Source organism: Gadus macrocephalus, chromosome 6 (assembly GCF_031168955.1).
Source record: "Gadus macrocephalus chromosome 6, ASM3116895v1".
Taxonomy (NCBI): Eukaryota; Metazoa; Chordata; class Actinopteri; order Gadiformes; family Gadidae; genus Gadus; species Gadus macrocephalus.
The window spans coordinates 13,512,309-13,532,777 of record NC_082387.1 but is presented as its reverse complement, the minus strand read 5'-3'; the positions used below and the strand labels follow the sequence as shown (position 1 = coordinate 13,532,777).

Genomic DNA, 20,469 nt, shown 5'->3' with positions numbered 1-20,469 from the left:
CACACACACACACACACACACACACACACACACACACACACACACACACACACACACACACACACACACACACACACACACACACACACACATATAAATAAATATAAATATATATACATATAATTCCTTACCTGTCAAGTAATACAACTATTAATTTGCATGGTCTAATACCAAATATTCATCCAAATATCAATACACAAAAACACACACACAAAATCCCAAGTTTTTCACAATAGCAAGAGAAAGGCCCCTTGGTTAACAAGCCATTTATTTTCAACCATAGGCAGATACAGTATGCACCCACTACCTTAGAAGTAGTAGAAGTAGTGCATAGGGGCATTTAGCAGAAATCGTCATGGTTGTGTCCTATGAAAGATACAATACATACTCTATGGCCCACTACCTATTGCTCTCTGAATGTAGATCAAGGTGGCATTTAATTGCAGAGTACAGAGAGACACACACACACACACACACACACACACACACACACACACACACACACACACACACACACACACACACACACACACACACACACACACACACACACACACATTAACATTGATCAAACCCATTGTACTCCAACCAACGAATCCCAGCACGTCTGTGTTGTTTGTGATTGGATTGAAGTGTCTTCATGGTAAAATGTAAAAATCTATTTTGACTTGGTTCTAACTAGTATTGCTGGGGAAGTTCCATGCATATAGGGAAGCAAGGACAGTGAGATTTGTAGCAGAGAGACCTCGCCATTTCTGCTCTCCCTTAAGCTATAGCTTTGATTGAATCCAGAATTGAGTTGAAATGTCACAAATCCTGCCAATATGTTGGAAATGAAAAGCTTGCCTTGGGCTTTAAAGGTTCCCATTAAGAAAGCGCTTAACCCATTCTGTGAATTATTGTGTGTGTGTGTGTGTGTGTGTGTGTGTGTGTGTGTGTGTGTGTGTGTGTGTGTGTGTGTGTGTGTGTGTGTGTGTGTGTGTGTGTTCAAAAATATGGCTTCGTTCTGTGCCTCTGTGCACCAAACAAGCATCTCAAATGTTCTGAAATTCCCAAACATTCTCAAGTCTGGAGGACCCCAGGTAAGGTCCGAGACAATGACCAAAGCTAAAGGGAAATAGCATTCAAGTCATAACCAAGACTAATGCAATTCTAAACCTGCTTGAATCCTATGAGAATCCATGGGTAAATCGAGCAGCCATGAGTTGCAAACTGATTTGCCAACAAGAAATATAGAAATAGGGGAGAAATGATGCAGCAACGACAGAGTGCACATCACAATCAATATGCTCTCTGCGTTGGCCATAAACTTGTGGCCAATAACCTCAAAGGAAAAGATACAACGTATTAGTGCAACTCTGATCTGCTCTACTTTGTAAATTGTGCCAATCTTACATCACCAACTATATTACTCTCGTACCTTTTCATGTCAATATTGCATTTCTTTGCTTTGGGAAAAAAACAATACACAGAAGAACAATATTAAGTCAAGCATCTTCCTTTTTGCACCAAATTATGCTTGCCAAGCTGTAATAAATATTTGGGGCAAACGAATGAAGGGATTTGATTCTGCCATCTTTTTACCCCCCTTCCTTTCCACCATATTTCCAGGGAAGAGAAAAAAAAAAAAAAAGGGACGTCCATCCCTGGTGCAGGCCTGTTTAATATTCACAGCACGTAAAGTGGGTCTGTGTTCCTCATTTAGATCCATACTGTACAGCTGGGGAGCTGTCCGACGCACCACGGCAGTATGCAAATGAACGTGGATTTGAATGGAGATGGTGGTAGACACAAAGCTCAATTAGAGTGGTGGTGGTGGTGGTGGTGGGGGGGGGGGGGGGGGGGGGGGGGGGTCTGAGTCTGGAGGGGAGGGGGATGGGGGGCCTTGACTGCTTAATGCCAGCAAAAAAAATACATAGGCTATACACAATGTTCAGAGACATTCAAACACAAAAGGGAGGGGGGGGGGGGGGGGGGGGGGCACTGTTAAATGCATATAAACGGCCATAATCACATGCATATGCAACGTGCATCTTCTTTACACGTCCGGTGATTTCCACTGGCAGTAAAGGCGGTTGACATGTCAGCTGCCCGACGTCGAACACACTCACAAATAACATTGACACTAGTAGGTGAGCCCTGGCCGCACGGCCGTAATGCTAGCGTTAGGGCGCGGGGTTGGCCAGACGTATCACCTGCCTCCCCCCCCCCCCCCCCCTCCCCCCCCGCCCTGCACTTCTGTCCTTGGTAGGAGCGCACTCACATCAGTCCTGCCATCCCCCTTGTAACCATGGCAACCAGTGTGCAAATGGGGGCCGGGCATTTACATGGGGGAAGAAGGGGCAGGTAATTAATATTCACATGGTGGGTGAATTCGGGATTTCAATTTGTTGGCTGCTGTGGTTTTTGGGAAGTCAACACATGGTGGACGAGGGAGAACACATTGTTACAATCACGGACGTGGTGCACTGTAAGAGTGATGAGAGAATAACCCATAACATGAATTATCTAGGAGCACTGGATAGTGTTGAATGTGATCATTGTCATCCTCATGTTCGGTTTCACATCTTTTCACGCACGCCAAATACAGCACATTTGACAAATCCAACAAGCGAGTCATACTATGCAATCGTTTGTCATTTCCCGCAAACGCTTTCATATGTGACTGCAATATACAGACTCTGGTGCTGAAGAAAATAAACCGCAGGGCAGTCTAGATTTTTGGGGATAAACCTAATTTGTTTAGGGAGACATGCATCAGACTGATGGGAAGATGGCGCAAAGTCTGATTTCCCGGAACATACCCGGTGTCAGAATGCATAGGCGCAACCTTTAGTCACAGCAGCACAGACGCAGTGCCTGACATTATCCCCAGCAGGAAAAAACTGTGCATCCACTATACAATATCTTTCTCTTGTCATCCCTCTCTCTCTCCTCCTCTCTCTCCATCCCTCTCTCTCTCTCTCTCTCCATCCCTCCCTCTCTCGCTACACACAATCCTTTTTATCACTTCACCAGTCTATAGTCTTATCTATCTTTTGGACTTGATGATTTGCATCTCTCTGTCTCTGTCTCTGTCTCTCTCTCTCTGTCTATCTCTCTCTCTCTCTCTCTCTCTCTCTCTCTCTGTGTCTCTCTCTCTCTCTGTCTCTCTCTCTCTCTCTCTCTCTCTCTCTCTCTCTCTCTCTCTCTCTCTCTCTCTCTCTCTCTCTCTCTCTCTCTCTCTCTCTCTCTCTCTCTGATATATTATGATTTATGATTTCCGTCACTTTTTTGCAGCCGTTATGCGTTTGTGAACATTTGAAATTAAATCTAGAAATCAAATCTTTGCGATAAAAAATGGTTTTATTTTTTAATTAATTATATTATTATTTTTGACAAAAACGTCTAATTATTAGATGCTTCAGGCCGACTTGTTTCCCTGCATCACAACGCAATGTAAAGAGAAAAACACCACCCAGCTTACTGCGGCGTCATAAGAAAAAGAGTAGAAGAAAGGTTTTTTTGTCAAATTGACAAGGCAAGCACACATGCACGCTTTATGACACGCACAGCACTGCCCATGCCCTCGTGAGCGCGCACACACAGGCGTACATACAGTAAACGTTGCATTGGTCTCATCAATAATGCATTGGCACTTCATGTTTATGCAAGTTACAGGGCAAGACGAAGCGATGGATACCGAAGCCGCTCACACATGCAGCGACCCAGCGCATCACAGAAATCACAGTCAAAACGTACACGATGAAATATTGTCAGATTTACCGAAAGATATGAAGATAAAAGTATTCAGCACATACCTGTTAAATCATTATTTCTTTGATGCGGGTGTATGCAGGGCTTGAATGTTTCATGATAACACCGCACTATGAAATAAAACTGTAGCTGTGGTGATATGCAAATTAACAGCTCCCACCAAATACACGGGCATTTATTATTCATAAATTACTCATGTTTATGCAAATGAGGGCATACGGAAAACCTGGCGGGGATGGGATGCTCTGTCTAAACATACAGTGTGATTCAATTCCGGTTAGTTTATACAGCAAAAAGCTAGTGTTTTTGCAGAATAAGCAGTTTACTAAAGAAGAGCTTGCCTAAAATAAAATGATCTTTTTTTTTAAGTAGACCTGCTGAAAATAAACAACACGTTAGAACATGGTTGCTTAATCTTTTGATTTTGAGAAGGGTAATGACTTTGCAGGCTCACAGAAGGCCTACAAAACAAAAATGTAGCCTATATATTTTTTGTCACGTCTTTAGTGTTGCCAAATGACGTCTCAGATAATTGAAAGGCTGGTACGCTCTTTCCTAAATTATCAATAATTATGTACGTTTATACCTTTTATTTTTAATTATATTTTTGTAGATTTTCATGTAGACCTAGGCCATGCTTATATAATGTCATCGTCCTTCCTATTTATCTTGTTAATAATCAATCTATCTTTTTAACAATTACAATCTTATTTATATACTGATGTATTTATTCAGTAATTTTATTTCCTCCGTACAAGCACCATTTAGATTAAAGCCAGCCACACTGCAACCCTGTGGGCCAGCGGATCATAGCAAACGAAACGGAGGGCGGGCGGGGGGGGGGGGGGGGGACTAGGTTGTTATAAGGCCTAACTGTTAATAAACGACAGAATGGAACGACCACACATCTCAGAGAGAACTTTGTCTTTTATGTAAATTCAAAATAGGTTTTTTATGTCACCTGATTATCTAATGTGCAGTTCGGCACGCCATTTGAATACGTCCATGCACGGTACAGCTTACAAATGATTTGAATATAATGAATGTAGTCAAATTAAATATTATATAAGCTATACTATTGTGATATGTGGCACTACTTTGAAAAAAAGATTTCTGATCACCCAAATCAACAATAATCAGCATTGCATTGGATTTCTTTTGCGCGCTCTCTATCAGAAACTACGGTAAATTCAACGTCATAACCAAGCGACGAGGCGACATGTTTTGAGTTAATGGTGAGGCTGTTGTGTTGTGATCTTTGAAACTATATGACTACAAGTAATTGCTAAGTACAATATTTTTTGTTTGACAATTTCCAGGTACTCAATATGTATCATAATAGCTCACACAAAACGTTTTGGATATTTGACAATGAAGACGCTTTAGAGAAATTAAGATGCGAGGCGAACACAAAATGCTATAACAAGTTGTCAACGAGTGGGAAGGTAAGCCCCCCCACCCCCCTACAGACGACCTGAACACCATCCTTTACGATGTATCTGCTAACTGTTCTTTGACCATAACAGTAATATGTCTTTACCGTCATTACCTTAAGGAGTCCATGTTGTTGGGGCGGTACGAGGAACAGGTGTTGTTCAGATACTATGAGAAGAGACTTCTAGACTTTTGCAATGCGTTCAAGCCTACGATGCCAAAGGCCGTTGTGGTACGTTCATCATTATACCATATTGATGTAAAACAGATTGTTACAGAACGTCATTATGTATTTAGACACTTCAAATAGAGACGCTGCACATCTGTCTCTACAGGGCACAGCCATCATGTTCTTCAGAAGGTTCTACCTTAACAACTCCCTAATGGAATACCACCCCAGGATTATCATGTGAGTTAGGGTTATTATATGTTAAACTATTCCTTTAAAATCAAAGTGTTTAATTCCTTGCGATTGTTTTCTTTTAACATCTAATGGAGACTCTCTGTACATTGTTTTACATTTGATTAACTGTAGTGGCCCTTCTAATGGCCCTTTGTGGAAGGGTATGACGATCTGGTCGAAATCGTTCATCTCATATCATAGGAATTGGCCTAGCAGCAGTGAAATGCATGAAATAGCTTCCAATCCTCAATTAAAATGATGGATCTCCCCCTATCTCTCTCCCCCAGGCTGACCTGTGCTTACTTGTCCTGTAAAGTGGACGAGTTCAACGTCTCCAGCACTCAGTTTGTAGGCAACTTGCTGCAGGAGACCCCTGCCGGCCAGGAGAGGGTGCTGGAGCAGATCCTGGAGTTCGAGCTCCTGCTCATCCAACAGCTCAACTTTCACCTGGTGGTCCACACTCCGTACAGGCCAATGGAGGGGCTGCTGATAGACATCAAGGTGGGGTGGATCACTGGGAGAAGCTTGTTGTTTACCCCCCCACCACCACCACCACCACCACCACATTCTCCCATCTTCATTCCTAGGAATAGCTGCTCTCCCACCAACAGAATTATATTGGATCATGGACTGCTTTTATATCATTCAACCAATTAGACACTCTAGTATAAGTACCAATATATTATACAATATATAGGACATCACTATCATAGTATACTCTTTTCTTTGGCTAGGGAATTTATCTAAATCTATTCATGTTGTGGTTGATATTCTCCACCCCATCACAACGATGTCAGTCCATTAGGTGGAGTTTTTTTAATATTATTTCCTCAGTGGATAACATGCACATGACCGCTGTCTTTGAACAGACCCGGTACCCCCCGCTGGAGAACCCGGAGTCGCTGAGGAAAAGTGCAGATGACTTCCTGACCAGAGCCAACACGACGGACGCTGGGCTGCTTTTCGCCCCGTCTCAGATCGCCCTGATTGCCATCCTGAACAGCGCCTCGCGGGCAGGCCTCAACATGGACAGGTGGGTCATCCCCCTGGCACCGCGGACCACATAGCATGTGCCTGACTGTCTGTTTACATTGTGATGGATTAGTTAGATTTTCTTTCCAACTTTTTCCAGCAGGTTATCTTACAACGAACTGTACAATAAGCAGTTTTTGCTTACTTTTTAAGGTGCATGTGACTGCCACACACATTAGTAAATGTAGGGCATGGTGGTAGGGTGAAGGTATAAAACATGGAGATAATGAGCTGCATTATATTTTCGATCCCAGTTACCTCAGCGAGTGCATGGGGATGAAGGACAACAGAGAGTATATCGTCAAACTTAATGAATCCATGAGACGTGAGTAAACTTCAGATACAACTTTCCACCACAAGATGGCACTAGCGTAGTTTCTGTCCAAACTACGCATTGTTTAAGGGCATGTCTTTTTCTAATCCAGGGATGAAGAAGCTTATAAAGGATTATGAACTTCCCAAGGCAGAAGAAGTTAGTGCCTACAAAGAGAAGCTGGAGAGGGTCCACTTGGAGTTTAACACGTCAACAAAGTAAGTGGACAGTTTTTATGATATATCAAGGATTAAAAAGACCATGCATATTAAATAGCATTGCACATAAAGCAGCATTTTGTAGTTCTGATTTCAGATTTTAGCAACGTTTATATCAATCAGGCATTATTCACAGGCCATAAGAATACACAGTTGCAAGATGTTAGTAAAAAAGGGGATAAAAGCACAACAATTCACACGGTTCTACGTACTAACGTTTTTTATTCAGCCAGGTTGTATCTAAGATGCAAAAGATTGAGGTTCGGTATCAGGTAGAAAAATAAAAAAAGGAACACATCATTGGCTAATATGAAATACAATAAGGAAATACAACAGCACATCGCACACCCCTACCCTACAACAACCAAGACTATGCTGCTTATCGCGGGGTACTGGGAGGAGGAGACTTTGACTTGGGCTCAATCTCCCCGTCGCCCCCTCCCCCGGTCGTCCTCCTTGACACCCGGTCGAGGTCTGTGGTAGCGATAGTGCATCAACGGTAAACAGTTTGGTAAACTCTTGAGTTCTGGCAGGCACAGATTCAAAGGGATTACTAGCTGTGAGGGACGGATCCCTGGCGGCAGTCATAACAGTTGCGTACAGTCACAGGTTTCAACGCAGAGAAGTCCCGCACGCATTAACCATATGGTTATGGTTGTGACTGTAAACACATGAAAGCAGTTTTGTTTTCTCTCCGGTCTTAACGGAAGCTTTTAGTGAAGTTTCTAAAGAGCAGCATATATGTAGGCCCATACACTTTTAACAAGTCTTCATCTATGGTTATTAATCACATGCACAGGACAGCTTAGATATCCTCTACACACATCATTTGTTAGCACGTCATACAACTTCGCTATGGTTCAACCCATTTCAGCTACCTTAACACAAACCCCCTCAGCACAAGCCTATGTGGATAATACTAACAAGCGAAAAGCGGCGTATAAAATGATGTTGGGTTCCGGCTTAGCATGTTTCCCCCGACACATGGACGAATACTTGAGCTTGTGTGGTGAAGTCCCGCGTAGAAGGGTTAGAGGTTGCTGTGCAGAAAGGTTAAGGGAGTTAAGGCTTGTTTTGTTTGTCAGAGAGAGAGGTTCTAAGTTAGAATTCCCTGATGATGGCAGACAGTGCTACTTTTTAATGCTTTGGATCGCCTCTCTGTCCCGACTCGGTTTCCTCGTCAAAGTGTTTGTTTAGGGAGAGGCATAGAAAAAAAAAAAAAAAGTGAAGGAGTCCCAAACCATGGTTTTCCAGGTCACCTACATACTTGCCTTCTGTGTCGTACTGCATTGTTAAGGTGAAATAACGGCTGCGTCCATGTAGCCGAAGGTAAAATAAAGAAGCAGGGAGATATAAACTGTTCAGGAGAACTTCTGGGGAGGCCTCTACAGTGAATGATTCAAAATGTATCTCAGGTCCATCTTCAGAGATCCACATCTCCTTTCAGAAGCTTCACCGTAGTAGTCCCCCCCCCCCAGCCCCCATACACAAACACGAAAGTATCTGAAGTAAACTTGTCACGGATAGGCTTTGGAAGGTTTTCAAAATTTGCAGGCGTCATCCCCAGAGAAAGTGAGTTCCTGCAGCAGTGTTGCATTTAAAACGGCCAATAAGGGCTTTGCACATGGCTACATGCTTAGCAAAATCATATTCAGTTTAGATCTTCTGTCCCTTCACGCCGAACCAGAATGTGTAGCTGACTGGCCAGTCGTTCCGAGCATTGTCTTTGTCTCTCCCTCTCTGGTGGCACTTGCTAATTCACATTACCTGGATGGCAGCGGCCAGTGACATAATGGTACACTCCGTCCTGCAAGATAGTAAGCGGACATGTTTGAAAAGCATTTGAAGAGCTGTTCAATTGAAAATAAGATATTACAGTTCAGGATTAACTTTGTTTAAAAGACTAAAAATAACTACAAAATGATTTAGTAGTTTTAAGTTCAAGCAATTGTCTAATGGAACTACAACTACCATGATATGATGGTCATGAGAACGTAGATGGGAACGTACTGTACCTAAGTGACCACATGACAATGGGCTTGAAGGTATGGGGGGGGAGGTGGGATTGATGCAAGGAGACGGTAGATGTCGGTTTAGAGTTCGTAAAAACGACAGCTTGCCAAGACAACCTTGAGCCACAGCCATCACTGAGTACAGTACAAAACGTTATTTTATTTTTTCTTACCCACTGATTTATAGTAACCAGTATGCCGTCTCTTGCTTTCTCTGTACTGCAGCAAGAGAAAACGAGGCTACGAGGAGGATGGCCATGTCGCAAAAATACAGTGTCGTACTGAAGACGAGGTAAGCAACCGGTCGCTTAACACGAGAACATCTGCCACAGGGTTTTCCTCTGGCAGAAATACTTTACGATAATACACAAGTGTCTATAAATCAGAGGTAATGGCAATTATAACAAACTTTTTTTTACTTTTAGGAATGGACCGATGAAGACTGATTTTTAAGCCAAATTATGTGTTATTTAAGGAGATCCGTTTGCCACAGATTCTTCTTTAAATTAATGCCATACCCTCCCAGTTTCTCCTTGAGTTTTGTAAAATAATAAAAATATTTTCTACATGTCTTTTTATTAGTGTCTTATATTCTCTGTGCACACAATTCACCATTTCTTTCTGGGGACAATGACACTGTTTATATACTTAAACTAAAACAAGTTTAATAAGTGCATGCAGGTCTGATACAATCTGTATGTTACTGCTGTAAACACGTCCATTAGCTTGGTTTCTGATTGTCTTGTCCGTTGATAACAAGTTTCAAGGGAGTCTGAGCCAACCAATCAAAAAAAGGAACATTTTGGAAAAAAGGAATTAACTCATCTCATTTATATACTCATGATTCCAGCAAGAGAATTTATTCTTAATATAAAATAACCGCTTTCTGAAAGATTTCTCCAAATCTAAAAAAAAACAAAAAACATGAATAGGCAAAGAGAACAAAAAGGACCGAGGCTAGCTTCAGCACTTGAGCAGATACTGTCACAACAGACAAATAAATTGGTCACTAATTACAGTATAAAAAGCATAATCGCTCATAATCCAGTTATAAGTAAAGAGGAGAAGTAGCTTCTTAGCGTCAGTCAACTATCCTCAACGGGGAGGGGGGGACACTTTGGCAACCTGTGCTATCAAAACAAAACATTGTTGGCACAACAGACGCTTGCTTTCCTCCTAACCGTTGGCCCTTGTAGTGATGGGAATCACGTGTACCCGAGTCATCAAACCACAGAACACAGCTTATTTAGCAAGGAACACAAGCAACAAAAACGCCCTCCCCATGTGCATACAGCAGTCAAGAGTCACTGGTGCGAGTGTTTAGTTTTTGTTTACAGCTACTGTGTTGGTTGTTGCATTTGGCCGCTGTTGTTGCATAGCTCTTATTTTTGAGGAGAGGGGATGGGGACGAGATGGCAGGCAGTTGAGGATGGGCGGTGGCTATTGGAGGAGGAGATGGAGGAGGAGGAGGAGGAGGAGGAGGAGGGTGGTGGAGGAAGAGGAGGGTTTGCCATGGTGATGAAGGGTTGAGCATGCTAGGTCCCCCCCTTTCTCTCTCTCTCTCTCTCTCTCCATGTGTGTCCCCTTCCGGTGGGAGAGCCGGGTTGGCGGAGGGATGGAAGGAGGAGGCGAGGAGGGCAGTACTACCTGTTGCTATTGGACATGGCATAGTGATCCTGCCTCTGCTGCAGGAGCTCTGTGATGGCCAGCAGCTTTTTCAACACGTGCTGCATGGGAAACGGGACACAGAACAAACGCAAGGGACGTTGAGACGCGATGTGTGGCAAACTTTGCAAATGAGTAGTACACATACTCTGATGGGTAGGACACGGTAGCAAGCCCTGGGGAGGAGTTTCTGGCTAGAGCAGGACTTGCCAAACAAGGTATACTAAACACAAGTGGTATAGAGTAGAATTCAAGCTAATCAAGAGGCACGGGAACGATACCACTGCTAAAGGTGTCAAACTACAGGGTGAGGGAGATAAATAGGACGTCATTGAATGCCACAAGAAAAATTAACGGGAGATATGGGGGGGTGGGGGGGGGTCTGTCTGACCTGCTGAGCTCCCCGCTGGTTGCTCCGGATGCGCAGTTCGTCTGAGTGGGCGGCGCAGAGCTCGTGCAGTGCCGCTAGGTCCCGGGACAGGTCTGTCCTAAAGTGCTCAGTCGTCTCGGGGAGGTCTGGAACGTTCTGCAGCACAGGTTATTGATCAGCTATTGATATCTGAGCCCACGACAGGCTGGGATGAGACGCATGGCACACGTAACACAGACACAGATGTAACTCACCCCCAATTCGTCCAGAAACATGATCATCCTATGTTTGTTGTTCTTAATGAAGGGGTTCACTCCTTCCATGTAGGGCTCCTGAGGTAGAAGAATACAAAGAACTGGCCAATGAGGGATTGCTTAAATTGCTGTCATAGCCTTGACTTCCAGCCTCCTCAAAGAATTGTCCACAGAACCATAAACTGTTTGCAAATTAAACTATGAAAATAAGTCATTATCTTTTAGCGCCGTAATTGACTGCTGATTGTTGTATGATTGGGCGTTTGGAAACCAATCAAAGGGTTGGGGTGAACAGCGGCCTCTACCTTGGCACCAAACTCCACCAGGTTGGCCAGGTTCTGGACCGACTTGGCCACCAGAGTCAGCGTCCTGCCGGCTATTGAGGACGGAGGGTCTGCAGCACAAAACAAGCCCCGAGTCACCACCCTGATCTGACTCCAACACAGCTGGTTGCCAATGGGGGCAGGTTATACCTCCATTACGTTTGTGCGTTTGTATGCGTTTGCTCACCAGCGATGATGTTGAACATTCTGGGGTTGAGGATGGCAGGGCAGATCAGCCGTAGGAACACAAAGCCACTGTGGGAGCAGAAGGTAGGTCAGCCTCAACTGAACCAGCACTTTAATGCTATCCTAAATACAGAATCACAAATTACAATACCTAGTATTCATTCAATAGGAACACTAGGTTTAACAAGTGTTCCACTTCACTGCAGGGGATATATTGGCAAGCGTTGCTGCATGCGTTACCTGACGACCCTGGTCCTCATGGTGGTGTTGGCCGGCCATTTCTGCTGTACTGACTGCTGCAGGCAGCCATAGATGTACCGCAGCGTCCTAACATCGATTAGAGCAACAGTAACGTTAGGTCAGGTTCACATGTTAATGGCAGGGACTTATTTAGCAATGGGTCTTCATCATCGCAAACCAAAAAAATCAATGTGCTACTCCAATGTCACTGAGGCTGAATGTGTCAGAGCCAGGCACTTTGCTCCAATTAAAACCAAGCATCTGTGCCGCTGTCACGTTAAAATTGTACCGGGGGCGAAAATTGTACCGGGTTCATAATCAGTTGTCGTTGCCAGGCAACGGACAACAGATTACGCAAGGGGTTGTCCGTTGCCAGGCAGGTTTCAATCGCGCTCATGTTGCCGAAGACGAAATAATGTAATACATATAACGGATCGCTAGATAACACTTGTTTTTACTTTATATTTGTATTGCATTTAATTGTTTAATCGAATTTAGCTAGTAAACTGAGTGTTTAATGTGTATCATAGTCTAGCTAGCTTGTGTTAATTGAATTTCCTTAATTTAATTTAGAGGATAGATAGATAGATAGATAGATAGATAGATAGATAGATAGATAGATAGATAGGTGAGCAGGCATTTACTAACTGGTAAATGTTTTTTATTATTATTATTCACGTTATCCCCATAACATTTAGCTATTACTGTGTAGGGAAATATATAAATACAATGCAATACGATACAAATATAAAGTTAGGAACGCTAATAAATGTAATTTGTAAAATAAGTGTTATCTGTCTTGTCGCGCTCAATGAACGAGTTTGCGAATGTTCAAGAACCTTCCCACGTCATTCGACGCGGGCGCCCGTTGTCTGGCAACGGGCGCCCGCGTCGATCGTCTGTTGCCAGGCAGGTTTGGAATGGATTACTATGGATGACGTAGGCCGGTACAATTTTCGCCCCCGGTACAATTTTAACGTGACACCGCCCTGATTGTTTATGTTTGCATTAGAAACATCCATGTAAACATATTGAGTTGATCGAGGCGACACCGGACAAGGACATAGATGCATAATGCAGGAGTGGGTGTTGGTGTATGTGAACTACCACCTCACGTGGACACAACAAAACAATATCGATCCACAAAGAGCAAAGTGCTTACGGTGGCAGGATCTCGGCGGCCATGAAGATCTTCTCCACCAGTTCAGATAGGATGTTGAGGAGGTGCGCCAAGTTCAGGTTCACATCGTCGTTCTTGTCCAGCTTGGAAGGGTTTAGCTGAGGACACGGAGGGTTGGAGTAAAAGGGTCAATGTGCCGGCGATAAGAGTTTGGTACAATGAAACGAGAGAGAGGGATGGCCATGGGTCAGACGCACTGGATCCCGTACCTCATCCACATGAAGTTCAATGGCACAGTTTCCATCATCATTTACATCTGCTGATCAACGCCAATGCTCTGTCCCTTGTCATTTCAGTTCAAATTTGACAGGCGCTACGCCCCATTTCCATTTATGCTGTCAGGACAATTATTATAGTCGTAAACAAAGTAATATATAGCTCCGCCACTGGATGTGCATTGAAAAATACAGAGTTGTTTTTGTTATTGTTGTGGTCCACATGGGAGGCACTCAGTTGTACCTTGAAGGTCGCTGGTGGTGTATAACAAGAGCTCTCGTGTCTGTGACACAGTGTACACACACACAGCAGTAAAAAAAGAGAACCATCCATAACAACAACACTCTCGTTCCTACCTCGCAGGACTGCTTGCTCTCCATGATCTTGAGGATTGCTTCTTTGAGGGCGTGGTGGACAAAGGGCGTGGCGGTGGCCTTCATGTACTGCTCCATCAGCGTGCTGGCCAGCGTGGTCGCTCTGAACAGCGTGGTCGCCTCGTCTACAGGAACAAGGCATCACATCAGTACTTCATTCATCCAGCGAGGGGGAGATGGAGATTGCGGAACGGCAGCACCCACGTCAATCGGAAAGCGATTGTAATAAAAGGATACGAGACGATGTCGACGATAAAATACTGATATGTATCAATAATGCATCAATTAATATAACTAGACTCGAGCGAGACAGGAATCCATGCATGAGTAATTGAATATAAATCGCTGATTTGCTAAATGAGGAGCATATAAATTGCAACAAGTAAAAGGAAATTAGGAGACAATTGTACCCCACAAAACATAATCCTTTAGACTTAAGCTTCTTGGCTAGTGTTGGCTTTTACCCTCCATATTGATCTCCCTGTCGTTGAGTGTCCTCAGTAGGGGGGCCTCTGTCTTCTCGTGCCTGAAGATCCGGAGCAGCAGGCTGGCCAGCAGGGTGCGGTCTTGGCCGCACACATGGGCCAGGTCGTAGATAACATGAAACTCCTTGTGGAGTATCATCTACAAAGAGGAAGAAAACACCACACCACATGACCTTTCCTGCACAGATGGAGAGCCGGTGTGATTCTCCCTGGAGACTTCCAGAGGGGGCCAGTTAAGCTGATTTCAAAGCAAGGATCCACGCCGTGACTTGGAGACATGAGGCGGATCTGTGCTGAACTGCCAGCATTTAGTCCATGTCACGCGTCACATGTACACAAGGGGGCAGCATAGCGCTTTTGACCTGCAATGTGCATGAACCGATGGTTAATTCTGGAAATGAAATCAGGAGACTGAGAAAACATGTTGAGAAAATACATCCATGTAAATAGGATGCTGTAAAACCATTCTCTAAAACCAGCACTACTGAAATTAGTTGGTGCATCCCGACCAACTGAAAATGTAGTTCTTTGATGTTTCAAAGTGAATTCTATGTATTCTCGTATCCATCTGTCGAAAACAAAACACTACGGCCGTTGGCTGCTGGACTAATCCGCACTCACTTGTCGCAAACCTCCACAGAGAAGGGCGACCCACTCCTGCGCTTTAACCCGGTGCGCTACTTGGGCGCCCCGGTGGCCCACACTTTTAAATCATACAACGAACCGACCTCTTTGAACTCGCTGTACTCCTCCTCTGGCATGATCTTCTCCATGGAGTAGCGGGCGCGGACACGCAGCGACCCCGGCTCGATGCCCTTCAGGGGGACGTGGGAGCTGAGCGGGAACCACTCGTCGATCATCTGGCCCTTCTGCAGGCGGTTCAGCTGGCAGCGCATGAACACTGTGGGGGGGGGGGGGGGGGGAGAGGCGGGAGATGTGAGGCCGGGTCAGTGGGGGGTGGCGTATGTTGGTGGAAGGATTAGGTGGTCTGTTGGGCCTGTTTCCCAAGACCCAAGGCACACGTACAAATGTCACTTTCTTTGCTCTTTTTTGTCTTGTTGCTCAGGCTGATTTCGAATCGGTTGATTTCGCACGACAAGTCACTGAAGAGAAAAACAAACAAAGACGCGGTCAACCGTGAGAAACAAGCACTGTCGAGATCTGTGCAGAACGACAGCTTAGATAGAGCCGGCTGTTGTTGTTCAGGGCAGGGTGCGGCGAGGGGTTGGTGTACGCACTCGAAGATGAACTCCTCCGTGAAGACGGGGTTCTGACCCTCCCTGGGGTGTGTCTTGGCCACCTGCACGCTGTTCAGGTAGATGTTACAGTAGGGCTGGTTGAAGTGCTTCACGGGCAGCTTGTGGGCCTCCTCCACGTACAGGACCAGACTGCTCACCTGGCAGGAGTCCCACACACCACGGGTCAGCTGACACAGTTATTAGTGGTACACGAGCATGTGCTGGCCGTCTCACCTCTCGGTCCTTACCTGTCTCAGTCTCTTGTTGATCGTCTGCTGTGTGGGTTTCCTTAGGTTACTGCAGAAGGTTTGAAGGCATTTCATCCAGTCCTGCAAAACAGATGAGCAAGACAATCAGCAAGTGAAAATGCTTCAGCCCCCCCGCCCCCACCCTTCCAAAGCCCTGACACGTACCTGTGCGTGCTCTGGAGCTTCCCCTGCAAAGTAAAATATGTACTGCTCCTCGCTAAAGTGCTGGACCACAACCTGGAAACAATTTGGCCTAGGAGGGAAAAAAAATAAAGAAAAAGGGAGCAGAAAACCCCATGTTAGGGTAAAGCCAATGACAGAGATACAATCGTGCAACAACTTCTGCCATTAAGCGTCTCAATAAGTGATCGCACTAGAAGCAAACAGTCAGCCTTTTGGATCAATGCAAAGAGGAGTGTTCACCTGCCAAACAGACTGTCATGCACTCCGTAAACAGAGCACACGCTGAGGTCGATTAGCCCTTTGGGTTTGGTGGCTCTCTTCTCACTCTCAAAGTAGATGAGCTGCGCGTCGTTCCCCTCCAGGATGAAGTAAAGGTTCTTCCACCGCTTGCCTTTACCTGTGCGTGTGAGGAGCAGACATAATGGAGGCCATTATGGAGCTGCAGACAGCGGCGACGGGCTTGTTGAAAGTACGACAATCATGAGGTGCATCTAGCAGTGTCACTCTGAGGAGACGAGGCCCGGGGTGATGATGTACCTTTGTTGAATAGGAGGTAGCCTTTTTTGACTATGTTCTTGTAGAAGGCATCTTTCGTCTTCCGTTTGATGGTGTTGTAGATTTCCTTTCCGTCCACGATGTCAGAGAGGACTTGTTCTTGATGCTACGGCAGAATTAAATTTACAGGAAATCCAAATACCACTACCTATATGATTTTATCTGGGCAACACATTTTTTAATTTCTCTAAAGCCAAAACCATCCCAGAAGATACTGGTAGTCTGGCACTGAGCACAAAATTGTGGATCAGTGTGTATTAAATTGATGTTGTAACATCAGCCATATTTTAAGACCACCACAGACATACCTGAACTGAAACTGCCTCATTCAGGTTGTAGCCCTCAACAATTTGCTCTTTCTTGTAATGGTCAACGATGTCGTCAACACTGCAAGAGGGGATGAAGAATCGATGAGCTGACCGCATGAGGACATCATGAGATGTGGGATAACGTTATATTAACCACGACGAGTCCTACATACCTGTAGTAGTACCTACCCCCCATCATGTACTGATTGTTGGGGGTAGGGGAGATTTTAAACCTTTGGATGTTTTCATTGGTGCGAAAAAACAGGGAGTAGTCACCCGGCGTGTTATCAGAGGGCCGGACGAGGAAACTGCACACCTGGCCCACTGCACGAAAGGGAAGAGAGGGTTAGAGATATTGGGCTAAAGAGTTTGGGTGTGCATGCTCAGCATTTGTTTAATGATGAATGGATTTGTAAGTTCAAAACCTTGCGTTGGCATAAAGAATGTGGGGTAAGGCCACGAATGATTCATATCATGGGCCTGATGCAAGGAAGGGAGGGATGGTACCTGTCATCAGCAGGTTGTAGGCCTCCTGCTTGCTGATCTTGCCGTGATACCAGCTGCACGGGGGTCACGCCGTAAGCAGCATCCAGAGGAAAGAGGCCCAACACACATACACTCCCATCAAAAACATGCTGGATGTTTTAAAAAGCCAATCACCAATTTTATATCCACATGGCACCAGATTATTTTGTACGCACATTATAATATTAGTCCCTAACTGACTGATGGACATCTGCTGAATAAAAAGTGTGTAGAAGACTGTATGGCAAACAGAAACGTCAACATGAGCGGATCGTTTGGCTTCGCCGGCTGATGTAGTCATTTGAGGCTCGCTGAGATGAGCCAACCCGATATGTCAGCCGTCTGCACAGGAGTCTAACTCCTGTGCTTGCTCAGGCGGAACATAAAAACATCACTAAGAGCTACAGGAGATGATGGCGGGTTGCGTGTAAAGAGGCGACCAGCGAGGCCGTTCTGCCGGGGATCGCTGTAAGCCTATAATGATAGGTTGTCTAGAAAGTCGGCACTCATTCACCACTAGGGCTTACTGTTAAGAGAGGGCGCACTATAACTGTGGTTCATCCCACGGGATTTGACTCTAGAATGCATTTGACACACAACCACACAAACCATGATTACCGGTTTCAAAACAACCAATCAAATCATGTATTGGAACTTACACTTTGCCCTCATGTGGATCCTCTTCACGGCCCTAAAAAAACCACAAGACACAATCATCAGTGGACAAGCCCCTCACAGCTCCCACACAAACGGTTGCTTTACTTTAATTACTGAGAAGGACCGGAACGCAATGAACCATGCAGATAGAGTTCCAATCGGAGAACCGAAGTGCACTGTTGCACCCTGCACGTGTAAGCTTTGAAGATAGTGAGCAGACGTGACAACTGAGGGGCCTGACCTGAGTTTTTGTGTGTACAAATCTAAAGAGAGAAGTTCTTCCTGAATTATTGATGGTGATCTTTGCAAGTGGCCTGTGAAGGAACGATGACACAGAGCCCCGGGGACCGAGTGTCTCCTCGCCAGTGGGTAGTGCTCACCACCTCCTCCACCAGGTCTTCCACGATGAGGCCCTGCTCCTCAGTCCGGACGTTGGTCACCCACAGCCAGCCGTCGTCCAATTCATTGTGAACGATAAACATGTCCCCTTTCAGGAAGCTTGGGATACAAAGGAGTAAAAATACATTATGAACCTCATGAACTGTCCTAGGATACATTTCGTTGAACTCCTGCTAGACGGTTTAATGTTGATCTTCAGCTCTAGAAAAAATTGTTTTAGACAAGCTTTTTGATGTCATGGATTGTGTTTCTTATATTGGGTAGCAGTATCACTTAACCACCAGTAGGGGTCTCTTGTGAGACACTAAACATGTGGGGCTAAGTGTGTAGGCTCTGCTTCAAGCTAAGCCTGTTAGTGGACAGACACAGAGTCATGTTTCTGAATGAGGGTTTGGATCCAGACAGATGTTTATCAGATTTAGGAGATCAGGCTTAGGATAGCCAGGTTCACCAGTAAGTGTACCTTGCTCAGGTAATTTGACATGGACGTGACATTTTTCCCATTGAGAAGAAGTCTGAAGATAGAACCCGCTACTGTCTAGCTAGAACAACAACAGCAGGTTAACTTGCCATGTTTGTGTTTGGAAATGATCAGAAACACTATGATCTTACTAAATAGTGCAGTAGTAATGCACGCCATGTTGCTCGCTGCTGAGCTTCTCTGTGACTGCAAATATTCAGCCCTACTGCGTGTTTAACTGTGTGAAGATAAAGATAAAATAAGAGAAGAAGATAAAATGGCCACAAAGGGAGACAAATGAGCAACACAGGAAGAGTAGCACCCACCTGATTTCATCGGTATCTGGCACTTTGGTGTATGGAAGTATAGCCCTCACTCGTCGCCTGTCTTCTACAGGCTATGGGCACATTCAAAAGAGGAGGATTTAGAAACACATCATAATAGAAAGACATACTCAGCAATCAGCACCCCCCCCCCCCCCCTCCAAAAAATAATATATATAAAAATATAAAGCTAAACCCCCAATTACTCCCGTCTGGGAAAGCTCCCTCTGGGAGGTTTGACATGCAACACTGCTCATTTGCATTAGACAGAGCCCTAAGCAGCCCTGACTTTACTGCCTGGAGGCACGAGATGAGAGGCAAAGGGAGACACAGGAGGACATGAAAATCAGCACTTGTGAACACATCGGCTGGGTAAAGAGAGAAATAGGGAATGCCCTCGAGTCATCCCAAAAAGTTCATTCCTCTGTTACGTTTTTCCCGTCAACTACTGGGGGAAGTTGTCAGGGGAGCTTGGAACAAATCCCCACAGAGAAACGTCAGGACCTCGACCTGTTGCAAGGTCGTGCATCTGCTGGGGCAGAGGAGCCGGACTCACCTCTGGGGGCGCCACTGGGGACAGCAGCTTCTCCTCCTTCAGCAGACAGGACACATAGCTGTAGTAGCCAATCAGGTCAGACAGGGAGGAGAACCTCCGGCCTCCAATGTAGTAGTCCCCACACATGGCAATAATCCTGTTGAGAACGCGCGCACACACACACACACACACACACACACACACACACACACACACACACACACACACACACACACACACACACACACACACACACACACACACACACACACACACACACACACACGTTAAAACGGCTACTGTTACACACAACCTTGCAGGACGTTTTCAGGCCTCATTACTCAATAAAATGAACTAGGGGTAGTGCACACTGCTCATTCAGCACTGCACCGAAGCAAGGGCTTACGTGGGAGAAGATGAATCCACAACCGTGTGAACAAAGCAGACTTGATGAATGGCTGCTTTGGGAAATCAATTGAAAAGTAAGAGCATGGAGTTTCCCTGGTGAATTACACCGCCCTGGCCCAGCAAAGGGCCACTAGAAGTTACGTCAGTAAATGATGAATATAGTTAAGTT

General features: G+C 45.1%; 2 protein-coding genes and 1 long non-coding RNA gene across 5 annotated transcripts in view; 1 reads left to right on the top strand and 2 right to left on the bottom strand.

The window, feature by feature from the left end:
• Positions 1–3,933, bottom strand: part of LOC132459628 (uncharacterized) — a 34,177-nt gene extending 30,244 nt beyond the window's left edge. Inside the window, exon 1 of the long non-coding RNA XR_009526275.1 lies at positions 3,801–3,933. This is a non-coding gene — a long non-coding RNA (uncharacterized LOC132459628). The remainder of the gene's footprint in view (positions 1–3,800) is intronic.
• A 1,015-nt stretch (positions 3,934–4,948) lies between these two features.
• Positions 4,949–9,739, top strand: ccnh (cyclin H). Its single transcript, XM_060054277.1, has 9 exons — positions 4,949–5,201; positions 5,312–5,422; positions 5,526–5,599; positions 5,881–6,094; positions 6,463–6,626; positions 6,880–6,950; positions 7,051–7,156; positions 9,394–9,460; positions 9,594–9,739. The coding sequence occupies exons 1-9, from the start codon at positions 5,085–5,087 to the stop codon at positions 9,612–9,614; spliced, it is 945 nt and encodes a 314-aa protein (XP_059910260.1). The 5' UTR covers positions 4,949–5,084; the 3' UTR covers positions 9,615–9,739.
• LOC132459626 (ras GTPase-activating protein 1-like) overlaps positions 8,391–20,469 on the bottom strand; it is a 26,946-nt gene continuing 14,867 nt past the window's right edge. For 2 of the 3 annotated variants that reach the window (XM_060054273.1, XM_060054276.1), the window contains exons 3-26: positions 19,914–20,049; positions 19,361–19,431; positions 18,556–18,673; positions 18,178–18,209; positions 17,501–17,553; positions 17,167–17,317; positions 16,994–17,072; positions 16,668–16,791; positions 16,371–16,527; positions 16,113–16,200; positions 15,948–16,028; positions 15,700–15,857; positions 15,488–15,564; positions 15,190–15,362; positions 14,441–14,600; positions 13,959–14,101; positions 13,369–13,484; positions 12,207–12,293; positions 11,968–12,035; positions 11,763–11,851; positions 11,458–11,535; positions 11,225–11,359; positions 10,816–10,895; positions 8,391–8,963 (exon numbers count right to left, since the gene is read on the bottom strand). In XM_060054273.1, coding sequence (XP_059910256.1) covers positions 8,915–8,963; positions 10,816–10,895; positions 11,225–11,359; positions 11,458–11,535; positions 11,763–11,851; positions 11,968–12,035; positions 12,207–12,293; positions 13,369–13,484; positions 13,959–14,101; positions 14,441–14,600; positions 15,190–15,362; positions 15,488–15,564; positions 15,700–15,857; positions 15,948–16,028; positions 16,113–16,200; positions 16,371–16,527; positions 16,668–16,791; positions 16,994–17,072; positions 17,167–17,317; positions 17,501–17,553; positions 18,178–18,209; positions 18,556–18,673; positions 19,361–19,431; positions 19,914–20,049 — 2,503 coding nt within the window. In that variant the 3' untranslated portion in view covers positions 8,391–8,914. Of the gene's footprint in view, positions 8,964–9,994; positions 10,896–11,224; positions 11,360–11,457; positions 11,536–11,762; positions 11,852–11,967; positions 12,036–12,206; positions 12,294–13,368; positions 13,485–13,958; positions 14,102–14,440; positions 14,601–15,189; positions 15,363–15,487; positions 15,565–15,699; positions 15,858–15,947; positions 16,029–16,112; positions 16,201–16,370; positions 16,528–16,667; positions 16,792–16,993; positions 17,073–17,166; positions 17,318–17,500; positions 17,554–18,177; positions 18,210–18,555; positions 18,674–19,360; positions 19,432–19,913; positions 20,050–20,469 lie in introns of those variants that run through there. The other variant, XM_060054274.1, reaches the window with a different exon arrangement.

Bases quoted from the DNA above. Each gene is read 5' to 3' on its own strand.
- ccnh (XM_060054277.1), top strand. From the start codon at position 5,085: ATGTATCATAATAGCTCACACAAAACGTTTTGGATATTTGACAATGAA. The intron at 6,627-6,879 runs GTGGGTCATCCC...TTTCGATCCCAG, and splicing joins GCAGGCCTCAACATGGACAG to TTACCTCAGCGAGTGCATGG. The intron at 9,461-9,593 runs GTAAGCAACCGG...TTTTACTTTTAG, and splicing joins AGTGTCGTACTGAAGACGAG to GAATGGACCGATGAAGACTG.